Consider the following 27228-nt stretch of genomic DNA (forward strand, 5'->3'; position numbering starts at 1 on the left):
AAAAAAAAAAAAACAGCCTCCCGACCCCCAGGCCTCACAAGCTCTTCACTACTTGATCCCAGCCCTGGTCTTCTCCCCAGGCCCTCAACACAGGCACGATTGCTTGTGCAGACTCACTGTCTCCTGCCAGATCTTAGGCCCTTGGAGGGCCAGGCCTGGGCTTCTCTCACGTCCACCATTTCCGTACCTTGCACATGCTGTGGAGTTTAGCCAACTGACTTGCCATTAATTTCTGAAATTGCAGGCCACAGCATAATCACAGACATCAAAATACTGTGGCCTGGTTCCAGCCACAGGCCTGGGGCTCCGAAGACATTGCTGGCCTTTCTTAATCAGGTGCCAGTATATTGCAGTCCCAGCCCCTGAAAACTGAAACTCACTCCTCGAGCTCTAAGAATGGATTTCAAAGCCCAGGGGCTTCTAGAAGAGGAACATTCTTGAAACCTTCAACCCCAAAGATGGCACTCTCCTCCTCAGACCCCTATCTTTTCTCTCTTGTTGATAGGCCCCTGGCTACAGCTGGTTCTTGTTTGCCATGGTCCCTTCTCACACTCGGGACTAGCCTCTAAAGAGAGCAGGGCCTTCAGAAGATCCACGCACCAAACAAGCACAGTGGGAGGGAGAGAGGCTGATGGCCGGCACTCATTTTCTTGTTTATGCTTCCCGGTATTTCACCGATTCTCTGCAGTGAACATGCACTATGTTTATCATTAACAGAGAAGAAAGAAGGCTTCTCTGAAAGATGAAAAGAGCCCCAAATGTGGAGTCCGGTGACTTGGGCAGGCACTCTGCCATGGCAGAGCTGGCCGTGGGCCAATGGAGTTACTGCTCCGAGGACCAGTTCTACCACCTGAAAACCTGCACCCAGGCACGCCAGGCACGGCTGCCTCACAGACTGCGACTGCCAGAGGAAGGATGCGAGCCTCTGTGCCCAGGGCCGGGGAGTGCTGCGGCCACCTCTTTCCCAGCCTGGAGTCGAAGCATAACTTCCCTTTTAAGCAGGGAGGGTTTAAAAAAAAAACATACGAGAAAAGATGATAATTTTTTTTGACTCTGATGTCACCCTATATAGCTTGCATCGTGGCCCCCACACGTGTGTGTTGATTGACATAATCTGTTATTCAGCTGTCTTTAAAATGAGGAGGCCTAAGGACCTCATCCCAACACCTGCAGCCTGGCACCTGCTTTTGCCTCTCAACCAGAGCCCCCCAGGACTTATTCATTCACCACACAGATACGCAGGGTGTTCCTCATAGGTGCCAGGCCTCTTCTCGTGTGGGGACGTAGTGAGCAGAGGAGACAAAGCAAAGACCTCTGCCACGGTGACAGAGGTTCTTTGCTTCGGAGTGGAATGACACGTCAGGTTGGGAGGCCGCCTGTCAGCAGCTTGAATGCTGTGCATCCTGCTCCGTCAAGTGGAAGGGCTACTCTTAAATCAGTGGCGCGTACTTGATACTGAAAAATCGTCCTGACGCACATGCCGTGCATGATGAGTGTTAGGTGTTCCACTGCTGGGTGAACATGGCCACTATTCGAGCATTGCCACAGACCTATGACACGGGCAGGTGTGTGTGCTGCACAGGGGGAGCAGGCCACTCCACGGGGTGCTCACGAGAAGTCAGCGAGATGACACACGGGAGGCATCCGGCCCACGGCGGGCTCAGGGCTTGGGGGTGTTGAGGGGCTGAAGGAAGTTCTGCGTCACCCTGCGGAGAACCTGTAGCTCCCTGCAGCCTTCCCTTCCCCAGGTTTGTCCACTGGCTCGATTCACTCCCCACTGAGGTTTTGAGTTTTCACTTTTAAATATTTAATGTTTTGCTAATTATAAAAGTCATGTGTGTTCATTGGGGACATTTGGAAAACAGGTTTAATGAAGTGTCCAGTGATGTCCTGTCCTAGCCCCAGGTGGCCTTCCTAAACAGACTTCCTTCTTCTCCATTTTAGGAAGATCCTAGTACCTCCCCCTCTCCGGGGACCCGAGCAGCCAGCCAGCCACCTAACTCCTCAGGTGAGAGGGCGCCCCCCGCTGACCCCACTGAGGCATGAGGTCTCAGAGTGGGAGGGGGGGACCCTTCTGAGAGGACCCTCCGATCCAGCCTCTTTAGTATGCCTGAGCAGAGGGCCAGGCCGCTGGGAGGCCCAGTTCTTAAGGGTCCTCCAGAGCCTCCCCGAGGAGCCCGTGCGGGAGCACAGGAAGTGCTAGAGCAGACCCACTGAGGGGCCCCCAGGGTGACCTGCACGTCACCTTCCCACCAGGACCCTGAGTCCCGCATGAGGGAAGGCACTTGCCTGATAGCACATACCCAGGGTGGGAGTTTGTGTCCAGGGCTCCTGAGGCTGGCCGGGGCCAGTGCTCTTAAGCAGTGTCATTGTCAGCACTCATGTCTCCCGGTGAAACACCAGCTGATGACTGACATTACAGGGATGGCAGTAGATCCTGCTCCACCCAAAACGCAGCCCCTTCCCTGGCTCAGGTTTCTCTCTGTCTAAGCTGTGGCAGATGGGAGGTAGTTAGGAGAGTATGATGAGGCTTCGCAGTGGGAGGAAGACCCCAGGGTTGTTCATTCGACAGCCATTTTTGCAGCACCTGCTCTGTGCCAGGCCTGTGCTCGTGAGCATAGCGAGGAGAGGCAGGGGCATCAGGCTGCCCTAGCTGGGCAGAGGAGGCTCTTGCCAGCTGTTCGTGTGTGTCTCTCGGGCATGCTTGGGTTGGGTGTCGCCTCCCTGTGAGACTGCACCCCATGTCCTCTCCTCCAAAGACTTTGCCTGGCATGTTGGTCTGCCTCCTCTGGTTGATGAACATGATCAATGCCCCGCCCTGTTTGCTGCTTCCAACAGTCCAGTGAGTGGGCTCCCTGGTTCCCATCTGTGTGGAAAGTGGTTTGCTCAAGGCCACACACCTGGGACATGTCTGTAGCCCCAGGTCTAGTGCCTGCAGGCCCAGCGCCTGTCCCAGAAGGTGGCTTTGTGGAAAACTGCCTCAGTCCCACAGTTGGTCTGCAGGGTGCCAAGGCTCAGCTCGGGGCCAGGCAGCTGCCCCACTACCCCTAGAGATTTTGTCTTCTGCCTCTGCTCATCCTGCAAAGTCAACAAATCTTTTTAATGCAACAAATGCAACAAATCTTTTGGAGTAGAACAAAATATAACCCAATACCACTTACCTTAAAAAAGAAAAGACAAGCCAGCCAGCATGGGACAGAGCCAGGCGCAGCACTGGGGGCAGACTAAGGAGCCCCTCAGTAGCAGGTGCCAGGCTAAGGGGCCTGGCCGCTGCACCACATGTGGGAGCAAGGCTGTGCTGGCATGTCCGGGGAGGTCCTGCTTGCTCACCCTGTGGCTCTGGTCACTGGGTCCCTTACCAGCAGACTCACATTCCAGAGAGACCTGGCACAGTGAAGGCCTCAGAACCAGGTGACAGGTCAGGGTCAATCTGACCTAGGCCATGGGGGACTGAGAACAAGGAGCCAGGTTTTGGCTCGACTCACATAAGACCTTTGTGCCACGGGGCTCTGCACCCTCGGCATGGGTGAGGGCTTCCTGTTGGGATGTTTAGGGGATTGGGGTGGCTACTGAGTCCTCTCAGCTGTGAGGTTCTTCATCCATGAAATGAATTAACAGAGGCTGGCCGGAAGCCCTGGGAGCGGAGCAACTCGGTGGAGAAACCTGTGTCCTCGATTCTGTCCAGGTGAGCTGCCCCGGGAAGGCCTGAGTGGTGAGGCTGGTGGGGCAGAGGTGGGCGCTGGCGCCGATTCACATGTCTGTTTCATTCCATTGCCGTAGAACCCCGTCTGTGGCAAAGAGCCCCGAAGCTAAGAGCCCCCTTCAGTCGCAGCCTCACTCTAGGTACCGAACAACCCTCCTGCTCACATGTTCCCCAGGGTTTGGGGCTCCTCTGTCCCCCATCCCGTGACTAACACCCTTGCACCTTGTCTCACGTCCTGGCATTTAACAGCTTGCTCTGGGAAGATGATCTGTTCTTTCAGACCCAGGACCTTGGGGTCCTGACAGCTCCTCCTCCTCCCTCTGAGGGCAGTGACCAAGGAGGGCAGTGACCTGTCCACAGAGGTAGTGCAGGGTGCCAGCCTGGAGTCCCAGCTCTGGACTCACTACATGTGACAGTGGGCAAGTTAGGTGGCCTCTCCAAGCCTCTCTTTCCCCCCCCACAAAGTGAGGTGTGTTAACCCCTGCTGCACAGGGCAGTGGTGGGGACAGCTGTGCAAACAACAGCTGGACATGGAGTGTGGTCACTAGCCAGGGCCGCACACTGCAGTTCAACTAGTCCTATCTCTGGCCCTGAGCCCCACCCCTTTCCTCCAGCCCAGAGTCCTTCCTCTGCGTCCAGCACACAGAGCCAGTTTCCCCACAGACATGCTGACCATATTTCCCGAGTCAAAAGCTGGCATGACAACATGATAGAACATTTGGAACTGAGGTTGCCCAAAAAGGCAGAGGCAGCCAGCCACATAGTATCTGGAGGCACATTTGGCCTGAATTTGAAGGCCTCTAGAACCTGCATCAAGAATGTCTCCATTGCCACCACAAGTTGAAGGGAAACCACCCTTGTCACAGAGCAGGAGGCATTGAAACTGGCCTTGCAGAGCTAAACAGGTGGCGAGCAGAGCCTGGCCTGGCCCTGGCAGCAATGCCAAGACCAGTGCAGGTGGACAGAGATGAGGCGGTCTTAGCAGTCAGCTGGGGTTTGTCGAAGGCTTATGGTCAGCCAGGCCGTGTGCTGGGGACAGTCCCTGCCTGCAAAGAGCACCGCGTGATCAAGGCCACTGTGGTCCTGAGGGGTGCTCTGGAGAGGGTGCGGGGCCACATGGTGGAAGGGACAGGGTGCTTTGGGGAGTGGGGTGGGGCAGGCCTCTGCCGGGAGCTGGCATTTTCGTTGACCCGGACGAGGAGGAGTCTGCTGTACGGAGATCATGGGGACAGCCTTCCAAGCAGAAGGAAGGGTAAGTGCCAGGGCCCTGAGCCTGCAGCCACCCGCGAGCTCTCCCACACCTCGGAGTAGACAGCAGGCCATGGGGCGGGGGAACGGGAAGGGTGAGGAAGAGGGTGTGAGGGAGCGCTGAGCTAGAAGTTTAGATTGTATTCATGTGCAGGGTGTGAGGGAGCAACAAGTTAGAAGTTTACATTGTATTCATGTGCAGGGCCCTCAGGGAGCTTGAGGCACAGGGTGCCATGATGATGGCTGGGGAGGGGAAGGCAACCAGAGTGGGCAAAGCGAGGGCCCTGGAGCAGATACAGCAGCAGGGGGAGCCTGCAGCGCTCCCAATGGACCCCGCCCTGTCCTGCTGGTGCAGCAAAGGCAGGCTGCCATGTTGTGAGTGGCCAAGGGTCGCTCACTGGGCAGGAACATTGTCAAGGCCATTCATGCTTGGAATAGGGTCTCTTTTCAGCTCTGAGACAAATCTGTTCTCTGATTTCCAGATGGCTCCAAGGGGAGCATGTACCACCACCCCTCTGGTGTGTTGCATTGCTTAGGAAGCCTGCTGTGTTTCTCACTGGGTGGCTATTAGGGCTGCAGATGGAGAGGGCCAGGGCCTGGCGAGGTGGAGCAGTCGGCCCAGGTGTCCCAGCAGTTGTTGCTGGAATAGGGTCTGGAACCCACAGGAGAGGCCTGAAGGACCCAGGGGCCTCTGGCTGGATGCGTTTGACTCTCAGGACCCAGAATTACAGACCTATTTAGGGCTACCCTTGGCCAACTCTTTCTTGAGCTCATCTGGAGGGTGTGGGAACACGCATTCTTCATCCTTATTCTCCCTGGCTGTGGGCAACAGTGGTCCTCAGAGTCACCAGATGGTCCTCATCTGTGCCCGTAACCCCTCAGCAGCCAAGGCTGGCCCTGCCAGATAAATGTGTTGTGCCCGTGGTCACACCCAGGGGCTCATGCCACATACGTTTCCCTGAAACCATGGGCTCCAGCCTCCATCCTGTCCATGTGGGAGGGAACTTGGGTCCCAGCAGTGTGTCGTGCAGCACCAAGTCACGTTGAAAAGACTAGATAGACAAGCATTTGCCAAGATCTTCCAGGGAAGGTGCATATGTGACACATTAACATTCAAATCAGGCCGGCACGGCGCTCATGCCTGTCATCCTAGCAGTTTGGGAGGCCGTGGCGGGAGGATCACTTGAGCCCAGGACTTCGAGACCAGCTTGGGCAATACAGTGAGACCTCATCTCTACAGATAAAATTTTTAAAAAGTAGGGCACATGTCTGTAGTCCCAGCTACTTGGGAGGCTAAGGTGGGAGGATCACTTGAGCCTGGGAGGTTGAGGCTGCAATGAGGCATGATATGCCTCTACACTCCATCCTGGGTGATACAGTGAGACCCTGTCTCAGATCAATAAAAATAAAATTCAAATCAGTTATCTTAGTTCAGAAACTTTTCAAAGAAGTGGTCCATGCAGACTACCCCGAAAGAGCAAAACCAGCCAGGTGCAGTGGCTCACGCCCATAATCCCAGCACTTTGGGAGGCCCAGGTGGGTGGATCACGTGAGGTCAGGAGTTCGAGACCAGCTTGGCCAACATGGTGAAACCCCGTCTCTACTAAAAATACAAAAGTTAGCTGGGCTTGGTGGCACATGCCTGTAATCCCAGCTACTTGGGAGGCTGAGGTAGGAGAATCACTTGAACTTGGGAGGCAGAGGTTGCAGTGAGCCAAGATCGAACGCTGGCTCCAGCACCGGGGCTGCTGGTGTGTGTCAGGAGCGCGCCTCCAGGCTGGTGTCAACTCTGCAACTTCACATTGTACCTCCTGCTGCCGCTGCTGCTTCCCCGAGCCCCAGCTCAACCTGGAGCATGAGCTCCCAGCCTGAGGAGGAGGCTGTCGATACTGTTTTTCTTTCCAGGGAGGCAGCGGGTGGGTGCGATGTTGTCACTTAAGTTGCCACCTCTGTGTAAGAGCTCTCTGATCAGAAAGCAGTTTCTTTGTTGACCCCAGCCAGCCTTGGCTCTCGGGTTGGGAAATATGGTCACAGTATCCATGGAGACCTCTCCAGGTAGTGACTGGGTCTGAGGTGGCCAGAGTCCGAAGCAAGCAGCCTCTGTGGAGCGAGGGGAGCAGGTGGGCCCGGCCTGAGCGCGGCCTCTGCACAACCAGCTTTCCCCCACACCCATCTCCAGCCAGGGCACCCACAGGCCCTGCTCCCACTTACCGCACCCGCCCTTTCCCAGGATGAAGCCTGCTGGGAGCGTGAATGACATGGCCCTGGATGCCTTCGACTTGGACCGGATGAAGCAGGTGAGCGTGCCCTGTGCCCTTCCCTCAGAGGCCGAGGGCAGCCAGTAGGCTGGGGACCGTCTCTGACCAGCACGGCCAGGCAGGCCCTGGGGGCCCACACGTGGCTGCCAAAAGGCCAGTCAAGGAACAGCCGTGGAGGAAAGGGGGTGCCCAAGCCTGTCCTTCGTCCCCAGCCCCTGCCATCACCAGAATTAGGATGTCCCTCAACCTTTCTGGGCACCTCCCTCAGGCCTGCCTCTGGGGCTTTCTGCCCCGAGGCAGCCCTTAGTTTCAGTGGTGTCTACCTGAGGGAGGTGGTGGCAGGATTTTCCCAGGCCTCCCACACCGTTCCCCCTCAGCGTGGGAAGGGGCCACGAGGAGACGAGGGTGACAGATGCAACTCTGGAGAGGCCCAGGAGGCCCCGAACCCTTTGGACATAGCCCAGCCCAGGCCGGCTTTTCTGTCTCCACTGCCTGTCCCTTCACCTGGACGCTCCTCTCCCAACAGGAGATCCTAGAGGAGGTGGTCAGAGAGCTCCACAAGGTGAAGGAAGAGATCATTGACGGTGAGTGGAGCCCCAGGCGGGGCCACAGGACGAGGGTCCCTGTCACCCAGGGTGGGGACCTGCAATTTTGAGCTGAAGCCCATGCTGTACTGGGCCCTGTGAGAGATTTCATTCTTCTTACAATCTCTACTTGAGGAAACAGGCTCAGGAAAGCTAAGTGGCTTGCCTAAGAATTTGTAGCTCCCTGGTGGTGTGACACCTGAATCTGACCTTCCACACCCTTGCACCTTCCTGGAAGACCCACGTGGGAAGTGCATGGAGGGGAGACCCCAGCATCGTTCCAGAGCCAGGTCTGGAGGAAGCCACCTGAGCTTCTGTCATTTCACCCCCTGGTGGTTTATGTTGCCTTCTTGATACTGCCACCTCGAGTCACCGGTGTTGGGGTTCTGAGGGGACCACTCTGCCTTCCTGGGGGTACAGGGAGACCAAGCACTACAGAAGCACCTTCCAGGCCTGAGCTCGTTCACAATCTGCCTGGTCCTGGACTGGGGCGCAGGCGGAGAGCAGCCTCTGGCTCCAGAGCAGGGCGGGCCTCAATGCATCACATCCGTCCTTCTGGTTTCCACCAGAGCCTTTGAGCGCACTGGCTCAGATCTGCAGCCAGAGGAAAAGGGGGAGTCTGGGCAGGGCAGACTCAGGGGACAGAGCTGTGCAGCACAGCCTGTGCCAGCTCCCCCACCTGCCTCCCCAACCAGGGTGACGAAGGCTGACACCTAGGTGTGTAGCTGAGTCTGGCCCCCAGGGCATCACAGTGACCTGGGCAAAAGGTCCACAAGCACACAGGGGTGGAGGCTGATGGCAGAGGTAAGAGGCAGGTGGGAGTCCGAAGACCCAGGCCTCCTCCCGCAGCCGGCCCACCCTTGTTTGAGCAGAGAGCACTCAGTTCCTGTTTGTCCAGTTTCCCCAAAGGCCTGGGCTGGGGAGATAAGGAGTTAACAAACGAGGGGAAAGAGGCAGCCTGGGCGATAGGCAGGCACCCAGCCAACTGGTCACACCACCTTACTGCCAGGCGCCATCCGGCCCCAGGCACAGCTGGGTCAGAAACTCAGGGCCCACCACAGCCTCTCCACCTGCCGTGGTGCAGCCCCAGGTGGAGGCCACCCTGGCTGAGAGCCAGGGGAGGGGGAGGCAGGGGCTATGCCAGGGGCCCTGAGAAGCAGCTCCCTGTTGCTGGGGGATGCCTGCCCCCACCACCCCTCACCTTCTCCTGGCTGTTGGCTCTTGGCCCAACAAGGTCCATCCAGGGAGAGGCCTGAGCTGACATAGAGGAGGGGGAGTCTGGGAGGGGATGGATACCAGAGGAAGGAGGGAAAGGCCCAAATTTGGGAGGCAGGGGGTTGGTGCACTAGCTTGGGGTGGTGAGGAAGCGGGGAGGAGGCAAGAAGACAAGAGAGGCCCCGCCTCTCCTGAGGAGTGAGCAGAGCCAGGGTGGTCCCTGGGGTCCAGGGCCAAGATTTCCTGCTGACCCCTGTAGGAGCTGGAAGGGCAGAGCCTCAGCCTCCACTATGTTGGGGGAAGGGGTCCCGGGCCCCCGGCACCTGGACACCCACCTGTCCAGAGCCTACAAAGACCCTGCGTCCCCACACAAAGCAGCTTCTCACACCAGGGTTCCAGTGCCCACCACTCCTCAGCAGCAATGAGGCCACAGGCAGGGCATCAGCCTCTGTCTCCATGCCAGGTCCTCCCCTAAAAGGGCAGTGACAGCAGGGGCCACCGCAGGAGGAATGGCAGATGAGACCCAAAGCCTTTTGTCGTCACCCCAGAGGTCTGCGCCATAGCCTGGGTGGGGCTCCCTGGAGATGGAGCGGGGCAGATACCAGGCAGGTCCACACCAGGGGTGCAGGGCCCTGATGAGCCAGGCTGCACGGTCCTGGCTGCACCTGAGCTGCCGCCCCCTGTTCTGCAGCCATCAGGCAGGAGCTGAGCGGGATCAGCACCACGTAAGGGGCCTGCCTCGCAGCGCTGAGACGTCGAGCCCATCCGGCGACAGAGGACAGTCAGGAGCCCAGCCAGCCCCAGACTCCGGTGCACCGGAGCACGCACAGGAGCCTGGGCGCGCTGCCGTGAAACGTCCTGACCTGTGACCACACGTTACAGTGAGGAAACCAAGTGCAACTCCTGGGTTTTTTAGATTCTACCTGACACAGAACACCAGGTCTGCTCATCTTTTTTGTGTTTTATATTTGCTTATTTAAGGTACATTTCTTTGGGTTTCTAGAGAGATGCCCCTAAGTCACCTGCTTCATTAGACGGTTTCCAGGTTTTCTCCCAGGTGACGCTGTTAACGCCTCAGCTGGCAGTGACCGCCGGCCCGGCGTGGCGCCACTGCACACCGCAGAGCTGTCCAGGCGCAGCTCTGTCCCCAGCGCTCATGGTGTTGAAACTGTCTGTCATGCACCACGGTGTCTGTGTCCACACAGTAATAAACAGTTTACTGTCTGCAACCTCGGGCTCAGGCCCTCGCATTGATCCTTCACGCTGCAGGCTGGGGATGCCCCTTTTCAGGGAAGCGCCCGGGACCACGGTGACCAGGAGTCGTAGGTAGGAGCAAGGTGGTAGTCTTCAACAGGAACCTGGGCTCAAACATTCCCAAGCCCCGGCAGGGTGGGCTGGTGTCCTGGGGCTGGGCTTCAGGTCCTGTCTGTAGGGAACTCCCTGTGGGACCCCCAGAAAGATGGCTCTTAAGTGCAGCCCACACCCCAAACCTCACAGGCCTCTGTGTGCATTCTGACGGGCAGGGCCCCGCGAGCAGCCTGTTCGGGGCAGGGACGGACGTGGGGCTCCGCAGGCACCAGGCAGATGCAAGGCAGCTTTGCCTTCTCAGCCCCACAGTCTCCTGGGAGGACCACCTGGCCTGCAATGGGCTGTCCCAGGCCCCTGCCCTGAGGCAGCAGCCAGAGACAGAGGCTCTGACCCTCGGCTTCAAGGACCCAGGGTCACCAACAGGCAGGCCTTGAGATCCTGTGACCATTCATGCCCTTAGTTCTCCCACATGACCTCCCGCGGCCACAGAGCAGTGTGCCCAGCAGTTCCCGAGGGCCATGGCACGGGAGGGAGCCAGCACTGGCCTGCTGCGACCCAGTGGCTGATCTCAAGGGCCAGCTCCTAGCACACTGCATGTCTTTGGGCTTCCTGGCAGCCCTAGCAACAGTAATAGGACTGCTCTGCCCCTTAGGAGGCTCAGCTCTCTGAGTGGCTTCGCTTAAGTCTGGTGGCACTTTTAACCCAGGGCCTGCAGACCACAGCTCAGAGCTGCTCTCTCCTGCTTCCCTGCTGCCCCCCAGGCCAGGAGTCCTGTAGTCTCCCCAGGAGAGCTCTAAGGACTGTCTTCAGAGCCACCCTCCGACCCTGGGCCCAGCCTCCAGCTTGTGGGTGAGGCCGGGACATGTCCCTTTGCGCTGTCTGCAGAAGTGTGCTGGACGAGGCGCCTGTCAGGCACAGCAGGAGGAGTGGGTGCTCTGGGGCTCCCCTCGGCCTGTGGGTGTGCCTGTGTGCACAGGGAGGGGCTGCCCGGCTCAAAGTCCTGGTGCTGGGGCCAGCGGCACTTCCTTCGGAGAACAAGTCCTGGGCTCAGGCCCCTTCCCTGCGCCACTCAGCAAGCTGCCCACTCAGGGACACAGGAGCCCAGCACCATGTGGGGCCACTCCCAGGTATAGGGGGAGGCCTGTGTCTCTCAGGTCAGCAGGGACGGCCCCTGGCACCCCACTCATGGAGAGGCCTTCAAGCCCTGACTATAGCTTCAGTCTCCCTTCCTAAGTCGTGGAGGCTGACGCCGCCTTTCCCCAGGGCTGTGGTGGGAGCTGCAGGGCTGGGCCCACTCCATCCCTCTCTGGCAGGGAGGGCCTCACCCAGGGACCCCTCCTGCTGCCTGCCCACCTCTGGGACATCAGGACCCACCCCACGCCAGCCCCTTTTCCGAGCTGGTATGGGGTACAGACCCTCTCTGGGCTCAGGGATGCTCCCCGCTGCAGGAGGGGATAGGGAGAGCAGGAGGTGAACAGGCCTGAGGGGTGTGGGCGAGGCAGGTGGTATGGGCTCAGGGGGATGGGGGAGCCAGCCCCTGCAGGGCTTAGCCAGGCAAGGGAGCAGTGGGGTCCCCGGGCTGCTAGGAGGGGATTCTGGGCCACACAGATGACCAAAGTGAGCTTTCTGCTGTCCACACCTCAGTGTGTGTGCACATCACAGTGGCAGGGCCTCAGGGAGCACCACCCAGCAGCAGCCACCATCCCACAAAGAGCCAGGAGTGCATGGCAGGACCTGGGCCTGGCCTGGAGGAAGCGGCACTCAGGCCTCAAGCTCCACCCATTGGGGTGGCCTAGCGCCCCATTCCCTGTGGCCAGGCTCAAGCCCAGACCACCCCCTCAGAGCACAATCCACGGGCTGTGAAACAAACACTGGGTTTAATGTAGGGCACAGGCACCCCAGAGAATTCAGCTCCGTGGGGACCGTGGGCTCAGAGCACGCAGGTCACGATGGGGCAGGGCCAGGTCTCACCTGGTGAGGCCCAGACAGGGAGGGCCACGCTGAAGGTCCAGGGCAACTCCACGTGCAGGTGGAGCCCTGAAGCCCACACTGCTGTCTCCAGGTGTGGCTGCCCAGGACACTCCTCGGGGACAAGGGCAGCAGTCCAGGGTACAGGAAGGAAATGCAGCCCCTCGGTGCTGGGGCATGAGGCCAAGGGGCCGGTGGGGGACGATGACCACCACCAGGAGGCAGCCCGGGCTCACAGGCCGTCCTTTGCCAGCCTGTACACCCGCTTCACCCTGGCGTAGGGCCCCAGGGAGTCCTCAAACACAAAATCCCAGAGCACCTTCACCCACGAGTGGTGCTGCGGCAGGTGGTCGTAGTACTCGGGCGCCATCTTCCGCACCTGTAGAGAGGAGGGCGGGGCTGAGGGGCTGGTTCTCCTCGGGGCCGCACCCGTGAGCACACTCAGACACCCGAGCACACGTGGCGGGCGTGCACACACACACTCATGTACAGACATGTTTGCGTGCACACACACACACGGGTGTACATAATGCACACACATTGTCGCCTCCGGGGTGCCCACGTCCAGCTCAGCCAAACACAAGGCCACCCTTCTGGCCCTCCCTGCCACCTACTACTCCCTGGGTGCCCAGAAGGCTGGTGCTGGCTGCTGGAGGGCCTGGTGGCCTGAGCTGAGCCCAGGACGCTATGGCAGAGGCACCCACAGGCTCGGCTCGGAGCGCCTGCCCCAGGTGGTAGTTGCAGAATTCAGTGCCCCACTCCACTTGGCCCCACCCCACCTTCTGGTCTGGCAGACCGCACCGCTGGGGGGGTTCTCCCCGCGGTGCCTGCACAGTGCTGAGTGCCTACCTGAGTCCTGCCAAGCCACGGTGTCACGCCCATGCATCTCAGCCCTGTGACCCGCCAACCTCGGCCTCAGCCAGCCTCACTGCTTGTCACATTCCAAGGGCCTCTTGAGCACCTGCTGTCCCCTCCAGCCTTTGTTCTACACACACACCCCCACCCACCTCCTCCAGGAAGTGCTCCCAGCTTCAGCACCTGCAATTGCACCACCACCATGCCACCCCATTGCTCAACAGCATGCAGCCTTGGCCCAGCTTCCACCACAGGGATGCCCTTCCTGCCCTTTCTGCGCCCCGTCACCTCCTAAGGATGCTCTCAGGACGCAGGGAGCCCGGCCGCAAAGCCAGGGCAGCAGGGCCACAGGAGGCGGGGCCAGCACCAGGTACCCAGAGCCTCTCACTTTGCTCAGGAGAGGTAAAGGCTTGTGGCTAACAGCAGGCACTCGCGCCAACTTGGGTCCGGATTCTTGCTCTGCCACCTCCTGAGATGGGCACCTCTCCCCTCTGCACCCTGTCACCTCCTGAGATGGGCACCTCTCTCCCTGTGCCTCATCACCTCCTGAGGCAGGCACCTCTCCCCTCCGCCCCGTCACCTCCTGAGGCGGGCACCTCTCTCCCTGCACCTCTGCCTTATGTATACAACAGGGACAATGGATGAGGGGGCAGCTGCTTCCTGGGCTGTGGTGAGGTTCAAGTGAGATGATGCCTGGTGCAGAGCACCGCCTTGGTACTGCCAGCCGGAATGGCAGTACCATGGCCCAGGCTTGGAATTCGGTCTGAGGGATTCCAGAGTCACACAAGCCAGGGTGCACACACACATGCACAAACACCTGCATACCCGGGTAAGCGCTCACACATAACCACACACACAGAGACGGGCGCGCACGCTCAAGCACACATACAAATGCCTGCACACGTGGGCAGGCATCCATACACCGTCACAGGGCAGACATGCTCACACACAGACACAGGCACACCCCGGTGCACACAGGCGCACACTCAGGCGCTCGAACACCTCCCCAGTGCCACCTTCTCCCGCCCCCTTTGCCTGCAGGTCACTCCAGCTCTTTCCAGACAGCCAGAGGCTACCAAGGCGCAGGCTGGCAATGGCTGAGGGACGGCTCCTCCTCCCCCTTCCCCTTCCTCCTTTCTCATTCAGAAATTCTCCAGCTCCCGGTCTCCCAAGGCAGAGGTGCCCATACCTGGGACTTCCACTCCCCATCAGCTCTGGCCAAGCCCCTTGGGCTGCAAAGAGCGAGGCCCACCCTGTCCTCTCTGGCCCCTGGAGGGTCACAGGGCAATGGCAAGGAATGACAGGGAAAGAGCCTGCAGATGGGAAGGGTAGTGCTCCCCATGCAGTGTTGCTATGCGCCCCGCTTCAAGGAAGACACCCCGTCAGTGTCATGGCGGCTTCAGGCAGCCTGAACTGTGAAATGCCTCTCAGACCCTACTTCCCTGAATTTGCTTCAGCCTCCAGCAGAGGACTCGCCTGTGTTGTGTGGCCTTTCCTCCTGCCCTGGGGACAAGTGCAAGTGGCCATACTATGACCAGCACAAAAAGGGAGAGGCTGCTGGGTATGACCCAAGGCCCTTCCAGGGCCTCCACCTCCTCAGATGGCTGTGCAGTCCTGCCCTGCCACAGCCCTGCCACCCCAGCCACATACCAGGGGCAGGCTGTAGCCCGGGATGCTGGGGAAGTCGTGGTGCTCCATGTGGTAGCCCACGTTGAAGGTGATCCAGTTGAGGGGCCCATAGTAGGAGTAGGTCTCGTGGCCCTTGAGGAACATGTAGTGCTCGGCCACGAAGTGGCCCGAGATGGGATGCAGGCCCAGGCCCAGGAGGGAGCTGGCCAGCAGGTAGACCATGGGCTTGAGCCCCCAGAGGGCAAAGATGGCCACATCGGCCGCCAGCTGCACCAGCGTGTTGAGCACCTCCATGCGGGTCACGGCCTTGGGGTGGACGCAGAGGGGCCGCAGCGAGTAGAAGAAGGGCTGCAGCACCAGCCAGAGCAGCTTACGGGCGGGCGTGCAGAAGAACCAGCCCTCCAGACGCGTGGGCACGTCCACATCCAGCCCATCACCACCCAGGTAGCGGTGGTGGTCCACGTGGTACTTCTTGAAGGAGGCGGCATAGGGCACACCCACAGGCAAATTGGCAAACACGGCCAGCCAGCGGTTGCGCGCCGCGCAGCCCGTGCCAAAGGCCGCATTGTGTGAGATGTCGTGGATGGCCAGCGTCAGCGAGTGGTTCACGCAGCCTCCGAAGGCGTAGGCCCAGAAGAGCAGCCAGCGCCAGGCCAGCCTGCGCACCAGCCAGCAGGCCAGCAGCTGCATCAGCACCAGCACCAGCACCGCCCACTTGAGGCGCGGGTCCGGCCGCATCAGGGCCTTGATGGCCGGGTACTTAGCTGCAAGGAAGACAGGGAGGTGTGAGGCCCTGCTCAGTGGGGTTGCACCCCACCCTCCTCCGCACGCTGCTTCCCACTGCGGTGGCCAAGGGTTGAGAAGGCAGGAGTGGCCAGCAAACCTCGCTGGTCCCTTTGCCCCTGCACACAGGCCCTGTCCCTCGAGGGCCTGCTGCCCCCCTCCCCCGACCGAGCCTCATCCCGCCAGACTCAGAAGTCAGGACTCCAGCAGAGGTACATACAGCCCACGCTGGCAGCCAGGCCCTGCTGCTCCCTGAGCCAGGCCTCATCCCAGCTTGTTCCCACCTAGTAGGTCCAGGCCAGCGGGGACGATTCAGAGGCTATGCCTCAGTTCAGGCACACTGGGGGCCTCAGCCCAGAGGTCGGGGCCCAGCGCCCGCAGCAAAGTGGTCCCAGGCAGGGAAGCAATGTCTCCTGTCAGGCAAAGCAAGGAGGACCTACTGGCAGCTCCCACTCAGGAAGGCTCTGGCCCAGGCACAGGGCTAAGGAATCGCATGCGAAGTCCCCTTTGTGTGCCTGGATGTAGGCTGAGACCGCAGGTCCAAGGGCACCACTGCCCACTGCCTCCCTCTTACCCAGGGACGCCCCTGCCCCCAGGGCAGTAGCCAACCTACCTGGGGGCCGGCCAGCTCCAGCCCCACTCCCACCCTAAGCCCAGCCCCGCTCCCAGTCCCCGTTCCACAGGCAACCAGCTGCTGCTTCCCCTTGGAAGGAGGCCAAGCCTTGGGGCAAGAGGGAGGGGCAGGCCACACCTGTGCCAGGTGAGCCACAAGCAAGCAGCTCTGGGGAGGGCCAGCCCAGGCCTCCAGCTCTTGGGTGCAGACAAGCATCAGCCACTCCTGCACCCTTCAGAAGCGAGAGCCACGACAGAGCCTGGCAGCCCTGACCTTGGAGAGTGGGCCTCACTTTCCCCATCTGCTAAACAGAGATACTAAGTTCTCCCTGTGTGGTGCGGCCTCAGGGTCCCTCCCCACGCCCTGTGCAGCCCACCTTCAGGGAGCCCCGTGCCCTTCCTGCTTTCCTCGGCACCTCCTAGGACTCAGCTGCCCTCCAAGCCCCAGCCTGCCTTCAGGGACTCCACTTTGGACCACCAGAGAGGAGAAACATGCACACAGAAGGACACCAGTGCCCACCCTGCCAGCCCCTCACCCAGTCCCAGTTATGGGCTGGTCCTGTCTCCTATGGGTGTGCTGGGGCCTCCAGAGCCGCTGGGAGCCCAGAAACAGCCACTGGGCTGGCCCATCCCACAAGCATGCCCCTAAGTCCCCTCTGCGTGAACTCTGGGCTGTTTCTAACTTGGCGCATCTGGCAGGAGGCCTAGTGCAGGCAGGTCCCAACAAGCCTCAGGGGCCCATCCCCAGCCATGACCCGGCCAACAGCAGGGGCCCCCCCAGCCTACGTCTTCCCATCTGGGAAATGGGGATGCCGTTCCTCTATGTCCATCAGGCTGTGGGGAGGCCAGCACGATAGTCTGAGCCCGGGGGGTGCCAGCGCTCAGTAGGCACGAGCTGGTGCTGTTGTCATTAAAGGTGCTCTGAGAGTAACAGCTGGTCTTGGGGCAATGACCTGGCCCTGGCTTGTTTTAACAAGAGCAGGCCCAAAGCTTACAGGCCCGGGAGCTGCCAGCTGGAAGTAACTAAAAACTGGGCAGTGCATGAGGTAGCTGAGCACGGGCAGCACAGGCGTGACTCAAGGAGGAAACAGATGCAGGGAGCCCCAGGTCACCTCACCTGCCTGCAGGCACCTGCTGGACTGCAGCACAGGGCTGAGGGACCCCCAAGGAGCTGAACGAGCAGAGAATGGCACTCAGGGAGCCCGAGACGCCCACACTGCTGGTACAGGGGCTCCTGCCAAAGGCCCGGGGCCCAGAGAAGCTTTGCTAGAGCAGGAGCCCCGTGACAGTTCTGAAAACAGTAGCTCCTGGAGCTTTGCACCCAAGGAGTTCCAGAGGTGGCATAGGCTGGGAGTCCCAACCCACTGAGGCAGAGGCGCCTCACTGAACACCCCAGCCTCCAGTGGCCCCCAGAAACCTTGTCTTAGGAATGGGTCTACTCTGCACCCACCCAAGAAGGTCAGTTGACTAACTCCTTGCCAGGAGAAAACAACCCACGCTCTTTGCAAAGATTGCAAAGATCTACCATCTTCAGCTTCAGAGCGCCCAGGTCCCTGGGGGAGTGGGAGTGGGGACATGCCAGGAACACTCGCGACCACGCCGTGCAGATTGGATGTGCAGGAGAGGGCCGTGGCTGAGGTCACCCTGGGTGCAGTCAGGATGGGGTAGTAACTGAAGCCATGGCTTGGAAGTGGTTAGCTGCTAGGGGTCACAGAGGTTCAGGGACAAGAAGAGAGTGCAGGCGTCCCTGGACTTAGCCAGGTCATGGCGTCTCAGCAGGAGCCGTTCCGGTGCAGCCCAAGGCAAGGCAAGGGTGAGATGAGGTGGCGAGGATGGGTCCGTCGAGGGCATTGGGCAGGGAGGGCAACAGGAAGGCACCAGAGGATGGCAGGATGGGAAGGAGATGTCAGGGTGGGCGTCATGGAGATGCCAGGGTGGGCATCATGGAGAAGGCAAGGGGCGCCAGAGCTGAGTGCCAAGGGGACTCAGGAACTCCTCAAGAGCTATGCAGTGTGTCTGTCAAGGTGTTTCCAGACTGGCAGAGGGTAAGTGGACTGAGTGGGGAAGGCCTGCCCACAATGTGCACAGCACCATCCAGTCAGCTGGGGCCCCGATAGAACAAAAAGGCAGAGGCAAGGGTCTCCCTCCTGTCTTTCCCTCCCTCTCTCCCTCCTCCCCCTGCTTCCCTCTCTTGGAGCTGTACACATGCTTCTCTAGTCCTTGGATATCAAAACTCCAGCCTTTGGACTCCAGGAACCACACCAGCACCCCCTACCCTCCATCTGCTTTCAGACCTTCAATACCATACTGAGGGTTCCACCATCGAGTTCCCTGGTTCTGAGGCCCTCAGACTCAGACTGAACCATGCTACCCCTACTGCCACCCCTGGGTCTCCAGCTTGCAGACAGTCTGTCATGGGACTTTACAGCCTCCATAATCACATGAGCCATTTCCCCTAATAAATCCCCTCTTTGAATGGATAGATGATAGGTAGATAGGTAGGTAGGTAGGCAGGTAGGTAGACAGACAGACAGACAGACAGATAGATGATAGATCGATCGATCCAGGCATGGTGGCTTACACTGTAATCCCAGCACTTTGGGAGGCTGAGGCAGGAGGTTTGCTTGAGCCCAGGAGGTCAGGATGAGCCTGGGCAATACAGCAAGACCTTATTATGCAAAAAGTTTAAAAATTAGCCAGGTGGCCGGGCGCGGTGGCTCAAGCCTGTAATCCCAGCACTTTGGGAGGCCGAGATGGGCGGATCACGAGGTCAGGAGATCGAGACCATCCTGGCTAACACGGTGAAACCCCGTCTCTACTAAAAATACAAAAACTAGCCGGGCGAGGTGGCAGGCGCCTGTAGTCCCAGCTACTCGGGAGGCTGAGGCCGGAGAATGGCGTGAACCCAGGAGGCGGAGCTTGCAGTGAGCTGAGATCCGGCCACTGCACTCCAGCCTGGGCTACAGAGCGAGACTCCGTCTCAAAAAAAAAAAAAAAAAAAAAAAAATTAGCCAGGTGTGGTGGTGTGTGCCTATGGTCCCAGTTACTTGGGAGGCTGAGGTGGGAAGATCGCTTGAGCCCAGGAGTTCGGGGCTGCAGTAAGCCGTGATTACACCACTGCACTCCAGCCTGGGTGACAGTAATGGCAAAAATAGATAGATAGATAGATAGATAGATAGATAGATAGATAGATAGATAGATAGATAGATAGATAGATAGATAGATAGATGATAGATAATAGATGAGAGAGAGAGATACACACACACATACATAGATACATAGATCCTATCAGTTCTGTCTCTGGAGAACACTGACCAATTCGGGGCCTCTTCCAGGGCCTCAAGGAAAGGGGGACAGGGAGAATGGGTGGGACTGGGGAGTGGGAGTCAATGGGTTCCATGGCCTTGGGCTCCATCTTCTCTGGGTCACAAGAGAGGGGAAAGCCCAAGGCAGAGAAGGACAGGGAGAAACACAGCTCCCTGGCAGCCCCGCGAGGAACTGCAGACCTGCAATTCCTGGCTAGACACCCAAACCTCGCCCAGCCGGGGAGCTCTGTCCTGCTGTGGGCACTCAGCTGACCTCCGGAGTGACTCTGCCCTCCCAGACCTCCAGCCTGGATGGCAGGAGTAGCTGGGTGACACATGTGCCTTGAGGGCTCTCTGCTCCGTGGGGTAGCACAGAGCCCGACGTGCACAGCCACCTGGAACCAAGATACACAGGTCCACACAGACAGTTTCCAGCAGTGGCCCCAGGTGAGGCACGAGGCATCTGGGCAGGTGGCCATGAACAACAGCTGTTGCTAGAAGTCACCCTGTCCAGGCAGGACACAGAAATGAAGGGTCTGAGGTCCAGGGAGGTGCAAAGAAGGGCCCATGAACGTGCAGCAAGGCTGACAGAGCCAAGACTTGAACTCACGACCCCCGACTCCAGGCCTGCACAGTGCTGAGCAGGGCCCTGATACGGACTCGGACTCCATCAGCAGTGATGCAGTGCTTGGCTACACTGCCACAAAGCACCCAGAGAAAATCCTGGATCAGGGTTGGGCGCAGTGGCTCACACCTGTAATCCCAGCACTTTGGGAGGCCAAGATGGGCAGATCACCTGAGGTCAGGAGTTCAAGACCAGCCTGGCCAACATGGCGAAACCCCATCTCTACTAAAAATACAAAAATTAGCTGGACAAGGTGGCATGCGCCTGTAGTCCCAGCTACTTGGGAGGCTGAGGCAGGAAAATTGCTTGAACCCAAGAGGCAAAGGTTGCGGTGAGCCAAGATCCCACCACTGGACTCCAGTCTGGCAACAAAATGTCTCAAAAAAAAAAAAGTCATGGATCAGGCTCAATCAGACTCCTGTGCGCCCTTGGGCAAGGCCCTGTCCCTCTCTGGACCTGTCTCCTCAGTCTCCATCTGTAAGGCATCTGCTCTGACAGCCTCTGTGGCTGTGAGCACATGGACATGGGGTCTTCCCTAGGGGCCCATGGGAAAGAAGGGGCAGCTGGTGCCAAGGTGTGAAACGTCTGGCACCAGCAGATCTGCACACTTACATCAGTTAGCAGGCTCGCTCATAAAATTCCAGAGGGCAGAGTCGGAGGCAGGGCCTGCTGAAGGGAGGCCAGCCCAAAGCTCCCTGCACCCGCAGGACAGTTGCATCACCCTGGTGCGACTCTGATGAGTTACAGTTTTTGCCCAGAAATTCTCCTGACAAATCCACTGAGCCACTGAGCAGAGGGACTGCATCAGAAACAGACAGCCAGGCCAGAGAGGCTGCTGTGCCCTTGCCTCCAAGAGTGGCAGAGACAGGGCCCACCCCATGTCAGACTCCTCCTCTCAGTCGCGGGCTACTCCACCCCTGCCCCTCCTGACTGGCTGGCAATAAAGTCACTTTTGTCTTGTCCCCAGCAGGGCTACCAAAAGCTAAGGGGCCTCTTACTACCTCCACACTGGACCCCTCTGAGCCCCCAAGCCCTGGCTCTGGCAACATCTAGGGAGACCTGTTCTACCACCTTCCCAGGGAGGCCAAATGCCATCGCATGACAGTCACTCACTGGCCATATGGGAGGTGCCCCTTGTCACTGCCTGTCATCACTCCATCATTCCACCTCTGCCGCCACCTGCTTCCCAGCTCCCTGTTCCACCACAAAGCTGCTCAGGGTTGACAATGTCACCTGGTGGCCACAGCAGGAAGTGCTTCCATACAGCGTGGCCTTTCCCCCACCCATCCACGGCTGAGCAACCCGACCTGGGACAAGCCTCTCCTCACAAAGGCAGCAAAGTCCTCCTAATCCCCTCCCTCCTAAACGTCTTCCTCCCTAGCCCTGGCCTAATGCTCCGGGAAGCCACCTACCCACAGCTTCCATCCCTGCCACCTGAGGTTTTGTGCCAAGAGACAAGCCTGACCCTGTCCATTGTGGAAGGCACCCTGGGACCTAATTGGATCTGGCAATTGTGGAAAGTGCTCACCTTCTCACTGGCCGCTCACTAAACCTGCCTTTCATTTCCAGTGACAAATATACACTGAAGGTCTGGGAGCAGCCAGGCCCCTGTACATTACAGAGATGGGGCTGCCCTGCAGCCATGCAGCTCCGTGGCTGGGAGATGGAGCCCCAAGTTCCTCTCGTGGCTCTGGCAGTTTGGTTCTGGATTTTACCAGTTACCACTGACAGAGCCCCAGTCCCGGCCTTTCTGAAGCAAATAATCTAGCAACGGCCAGCAGTCTCGCTTCCGGGTTTTCCTCTTTTGTTTTTCTTTATTTGAATTTTTGTATTACCATGTGTGCCGTGCTTTCATAATTTAAAAACAAACAAAATTACAAAGCTATTCATTTTCAAAAAAAAAAAAAAACAAACCCAGAGCTTGCCTTTTACTCCACCGGCCACGCCTGGCTGGATCTCTGATGGGACCAGTTTTGCTGGCTCCGGTCCTGCCCTTTCAGGCCAGGGAGCCTCAGCCCTGGCCTAGGAGACCCCACTTTCGTAGGAAGTTATGTGCTGGGGAGCATGTTGCCCTCCCAGGCAGGAGCTGGAGACGGACTTTGGCCCCAACCCACGGAGCTCCTGGAGCCAGCTCTTTGCAAGGACTTCCTGGATTCTGACTCTGAGATTATGATCTTTATTGAACATCCCTGAGCACCCAGGAGCTTGGCATGGGCTGCAGGAGCCAACTGGGTGGGCAGGAGGCTGCCTGAGCACCAGCCTGGCCCGTGTGTTCCCAGGCAAGTTGCTACCCCTCTCGGAGCCTCACTCCTGCCTCTTCTATAGAGAGATGCTGGCACTTCACGGCATTTCTGCGAGGACTGGGAATAGCACAGGCATGGAGACTATTCCCTGCCCTTAGGGAAACGACAGGCCTTGCCAGGTCTATCTCTGAGACATTAACTATTATCGCAGCTGATACTCACGAGTCCGGGAATAAGCACTTTACATATCACCTCATTTCATCTGCACAACAGCCCCATTAGGAAGGTATGATTTATTAACCCCTTTTAATTCGCCCAGGCCTCAACTCCTTCCTCTGTTTACAGACTCATCCGTGGCTAATGAGTGGGTGTCAGGGTCCTTGCCAGGAGTTCAGCTCCACATCCAAGCTCCTGAACTGTGCCCCCAAAGAGCCCAGAGCCCAGAGGGCTTGTAGCCATGGAGGGGGAACCCAGAGGAGGGGTCCCCATCCAGCTGGGCCAGGCCTGGGAGGAGTGGAGGCCTTTCTGCAGGAGGTGGGACTGAACTAAGCGAGCAAAGCTAACCAAGAGAGAGCCTGGCAGAGCAGGGAGGAAGGACATTCACCCGGGAAACAGCTTGTGCCAGTGCCAGGGAGGGAGGGAATGGCACGTTCCAAGCATATTAGCTGAAACTAACAGGTGGAAAGGAAGCCCCTGCTTCCTCCACGCAGGAAAAGGAGCGTGGGTCAAGCTGGAGAGCCGGCCCTGAGGACTTGTGATCCCCAAGCCCTGGCCCCAGGTGCCTCTCCCTCTTCCAAGTCTTTCAACCTTCCTAGTCACCCACTCCAGAAAGCCTCCTGGATTGGTTCCAGGGCCTGTGGCTTCCCTCTTTAGAGAGAGCTCCTTCCCATGTCCCGGAGGCCCAGGTACCATCCCGGGCACCTTCCCAGCTGAGGTCTCATCTCGTCCTCACACCTACTCTGCCTGGTAGGACGACTGCCCGTTTTGCAGATTGGGAAAGTAAGGCCACAGCCCAGAGTGTCTGGGTCCCTCCAGGTGGCCCTGGGTAGGCCCAGCTCCTATTCTACGGATATGAGTTCCTAGGGACCAGGACACTGGCTGCCATGTGCCTCTTGCCTTTTCCACATGGGGCCAGATACCCAGTGAGTGCTGTGAGGGGAAGCTGGGGACAACCAGGGGAGGGGACAGAAAGGCAAACAGGGCCAAGCAGGCCCCTGCTTCAACCTCAGCCCCACCTCAGACCTGCTGAGGGGCAGTAGCCAGGACACCTGCCCTGTTCACATCATGAGCAGGGAGGGAGGGTCAGATGACCCCCAAGGTTCGTCCTGGCCCTCCCCAGGAGCTCCACCGCATAGGGGAGGCAGCTACCGCTGCTGGGACCAGACGATGCTGGGCTGCAGCTCACCTCCCAGGAGAAACCACAGCAGTCACAAACCCACACAGAGGCTTCCAGCTCCTGAGGCCCCAGCTACCTTGGGATGCAGTCATAGGCTAGCCACCCAATATATCTTGGGTTTCAAACATTTAAAAGTCATGGTATCTCAGTATGCTGCCATGGGATTAAAAAAAGAGGAAGAAAGAAAAAGTTGGCTGGGCACAGTGGCTCATGCCTATAATCCCAACACTTTGGGAGGCAGAGGCGGGTGGATCACCTGAGGTCAGGAGTTCGAGACCAGCCTGGCCAACATGGTGAAACCCCATCTCTACTAAATACAAAAATTAGCTGGGTGTGGTGGCATACACCTGTAATCCCGGCTACTCGGGAGGCTAAGGCAGGAGAATCGCTTGAACCTGGGAGGCGGAGTCGTAGTGAGCCGAGATTGGGAGACTCTGTCTCTAAATAAATAAATAAATAAATAAAATAAAATAAAATAAAATAAAATAAAATAAAATAAAATAAAATAAAATAAAACACCCAATTAAAATGTGAAACCATCCGTCAAATAAGTGCAAATTAAAGCCACAATGTAATAGTATTGTTTCCCCGGTCTGATTGAAGATTACAAGGTGTGCCAACGCGCGGTGCTGACTTAGGCAGGGGTGTCTCCCGCGTGGGAGCGGGCCTGTCTCAGCCTGCGGCGATTTGGTGGCATCTGGCCAAAGCCACTCTCCAGACGCTGACCCTTTGACCCCGTAAGCCCTGGCCAAGGACGACTCACTGCGGCCACCTTGCTTGTGGGCTGGATGGGGCCTCTGACATGAACGAGAGTGACTCCGAGTGGGTAAAGATGCCCTCCTCGCAGAGGACACGAAGCGACAAGGAAAACAGCCGCCACACAATAAGCGACATGCCAGAATAGACGGATTCCTTACTACCATCTTTGCTTTTTTTCAAAGAAAAACACGCGCCCCTCTCATTCGCGTTTGCTCCCTTCCTGACGATCATCCGCCCTGAACTCCAGGCTGGGGCGCCCGTGGCCGCGGGACCCAGGGGCTCTGAGCGCAGCAGGCGCCCAGTGACTGCGGGTGGAGGCGCCGCAGCGCGCAAGTTGCCTCCGAGCCAGGGAGCGCGTACGCCTCGTAGCGCGTCCCGGGGCCGTTCCTGCGCCCTCGCGTCCCAGCATCCCAGTGCCCCGGCCCCGGGAGTGGCTCGTGTCCCGCGACCCGCGAGGAGCAATTGAGACGCGCTCCCTGGCGCACGGACCCGTACTCGGGTCTTCGGAATCCTCAGGTCCCGGGGAGTTTCAGAGCCGGCCAGGGTGGGGGACCCTCGGGGAGCCGGCCGGGGACTCCGGGGAGGGGAGCAGCAATGGCGGAGCGCCCGCCGGCATTTGGGCCAGAGCTGGAGCGGCCCATCTGGGCTCGACTCCCCGATGCGACTCTAGACAGGCCAACGGGGTGGTCACCACCCGGCGGGAGCCCCGCGCCGCGCTCACCTAGTATCTCCTTGCGCCGCTGCGTGTGCGGCTGGTCGGTGTAGACCCACTCGAAGTCGCTGCGACTCGCGCTGTTGCCCATGGTGGGGCGGGAAGTGCCGTTCGGAGCGCGGCCGGCTCGGCTCTGCTGCACCTGTCGCTGCAGCCGCGGCGCGGAATCGACTCTGATCCGGGCGGGGGCGGGGGCGGGGGCGGGGGCGGGGGCGGGGTCCCGGCGAGGCGGGGCCAGGTGCGCCAGGCTTGGGGCGGGGCACCTATGGCTGGGCTGGGCGGCCGGGCCCCGGCGCCCTCCAGACCCCCGACGGGTCGCTGGGGTTTTGGGAACCTCAGCTGTCTCGGTTGGAAATAAAGCTCCCCGGCAGGACCAAGGTGGCCGCGCGCGATCTGCGCGAGTCCCTGGGTCCCTCGATGCGCCGGGGCCACTGCTGCCGTCGCGGCCGCCCACCGGCTCTGCGCGCCCCGCTCACCCGCAGGCAGCCGTCGGGTTCCCCCCCTCCCCCGGCCCCGTTCTCTCCGCAGCCCCGACCCGCTCTCGGGCACGCCCCTGTGACTCCCGCCGCCCCTGCCCTACGGAGGAGCCGCTGGCAGGATAGAGGGACTGCAGAGGATCGGCGTGGAATGGATGCGCCAGTAAACAGGAGCTTAGGAAAGGTTCGTGCAGCAATCCTCCCTTCCTCCACCCGCCCGTTTAACCAATAATGCAAAGGGGAGATAATGCGTATGCAGCAACCTCACAGGGTGAGTCAGACCCGCTCCTGCCTTCAGGGAACTTGAGGTCTGGATGGGGACACAGGTACAGAAGTGGCTGTTACGATTCAGGGTGATACGTGCCATGACACAGGTAGGCCCTGAAGCAGCTAGGATCCAGTAGAAGGGACTTTTGCATTGGGCCTTGAGGGGTGGGTAGGAGTTAAACAACTAGAAAAGGGAAAGGCATTGATGGTAGAGGGAACAACAGATGCAAAGGCTTCAAAACAAGGAAGAACCTGAATGTTCTCAAATGGAAAGTCTGGTTTTTGGGGTGTGAGGGCACAGGGCCCCTCATCTTCACCTTCTCAGTGATGTCTCTGTTCCTTCTCTCACTCCCTTGGATCTTTGGAGGGTGGACCTGCTGTGCCAGAACCTGGCCTCCGCTGGCAGCTGCCTGGGAGCTGACTGACACAGCAGCCAGAGCTGCCACAGGCTCACACATAGTGAGGGTGCGCTTCTGTGCATCCCGTGGAAGTCCATGGCCCAGGGTTTGGTACACTTGGCAGGCCTCCTTTAACTCAGGGCCAAAGGCAGTCTGGAACGGGCCAAGAAGGAGGGCATGGGTGTCTTGCAGCCGCCAGCCACCATCCCCTGAAATAGCCATGGGAAAGGTGGGCACAGAGGCCAGATTTTCCATCAGCAGGAGGACCCACAGTGCCATCATGGCCATCACCCCTTGCCACACCCAGCAGGCCCCCCCGCCCAGTTTGCACACTTGGGAGAAGACTCATTGTTCCCAGGGCAGCCTGCTCTGTTCCCAGCCAGAAGGGTCCTCAGAAGCTGTCCCACCAGCCATCACTTTACAGATCAGGAGACTGAGGCCCAGAGATGAGGAGCGCCTTGCCTGAGGCACAGAGGAGTTAACAGCAAGGCTGGGGCAGGACTCTGGCCCCTGACCTTTGAGTTAAAAAGCTTCCAAAATCAGAGCCTTCGCCCCTGTGTTGAACTCCGTGAGACCTACCGCCCTGAGCCCCAGCCCCACCCTCAGGACAACACCAAGCCTGCCAGTTCCCTCGGCCCCAGGCCACCGCCTATCCAGAGGAAACTCACCCAGGCCCTCATTTTCCAGATGAGGAAACCGATGCCAGAGAGGGGACGAGTCAGAGGACACACTGAAGGAGACCTGGGTGTGGAACAGACACTCAGGATGCATGAAATCAAACCTGATGCCCTTGCCAAGTGCTCCCCAAGTTCCTGGGGAGCCAGAAACCCAGCTTCACGGTGTTGCCTCCTCAACCTGTCGCTGGTCCCAGAAATGACAGAAAA

At 59.1% G+C, this 27228-nt stretch overlaps 2 protein-coding genes across 3 annotated transcripts in view; one reads left to right on the forward strand and one right to left on the reverse strand.

Moving 5' to 3' along the window:
* The window catches only part of EVL (Enah/Vasp-like), a 179330-nt gene extending 169093 nt beyond the window's left edge, over positions 1–10237 (forward strand). For both annotated transcript variants that reach the window (XM_025391224.1, XM_025391223.1), the window contains exons 9-14: positions 1945–2008; positions 3619–3685; positions 3781–3843; positions 7182–7248; positions 7736–7793; positions 9700–10237. In XM_025391224.1, the coding sequence (XP_025247009.1) occupies positions 1945–2008; positions 3619–3685; positions 3781–3843; positions 7182–7248; positions 7736–7793; positions 9700–9737 (357 nt within the window). In that variant the 3' untranslated portion in view covers positions 9738–10237. The remainder of the gene's footprint in view (positions 1–1944; positions 2009–3618; positions 3686–3780; positions 3844–7181; positions 7249–7735; positions 7794–9699) is intronic.
* Positions 10238–12171: 1934 nt separating this feature from the next.
* On the reverse strand, positions 12172–25391 carry DEGS2 (delta 4-desaturase, sphingolipid 2). The gene is made up of 3 exons (XM_025391225.1): positions 25213–25391; positions 14790–15532; positions 12172–12663 (listed from the first exon to the last, which is right to left on the reverse strand). The coding sequence occupies exons 1-3, from the start codon at positions 25292–25294 to the stop codon at positions 12517–12519; spliced, it is 972 nt and encodes a 323-aa protein (XP_025247010.1). The 5' UTR covers positions 25295–25391; the 3' UTR covers positions 12172–12516.
* Positions 25392–27228: the final 1837 nt, after the last annotated feature.

Source organism: Theropithecus gelada, chromosome 7b (genome assembly GCF_003255815.1).
Source record: "Theropithecus gelada isolate Dixy chromosome 7b, Tgel_1.0, whole genome shotgun sequence".
Lineage (NCBI taxonomy): Eukaryota > Metazoa > Chordata > Mammalia > Primates > Cercopithecidae > Theropithecus > Theropithecus gelada.

Bases quoted from the DNA above. Each gene is read 5' to 3' on its own strand.
- DEGS2 (XM_025391225.1), bottom strand. From the start codon at position 25,294: ATGGGCAACAGCGCGAGTCGCAGCGACTTCGAGTGGGTCTACACCGAC. The intron at 15,533-25,212 runs GTGAGCGCGGCG...TCTTCCTTGCAG, and splicing joins GCGGCGCAAGGAGATACTAG to CTAAGTACCCGGCCATCAAG. The intron at 12,664-14,789 runs GTATGTGGCTGG...TCCTCTCTACAG, and splicing joins CGGGCTACAGCCTGCCCCTG to GTGCGGAAGATGGCGCCCGA.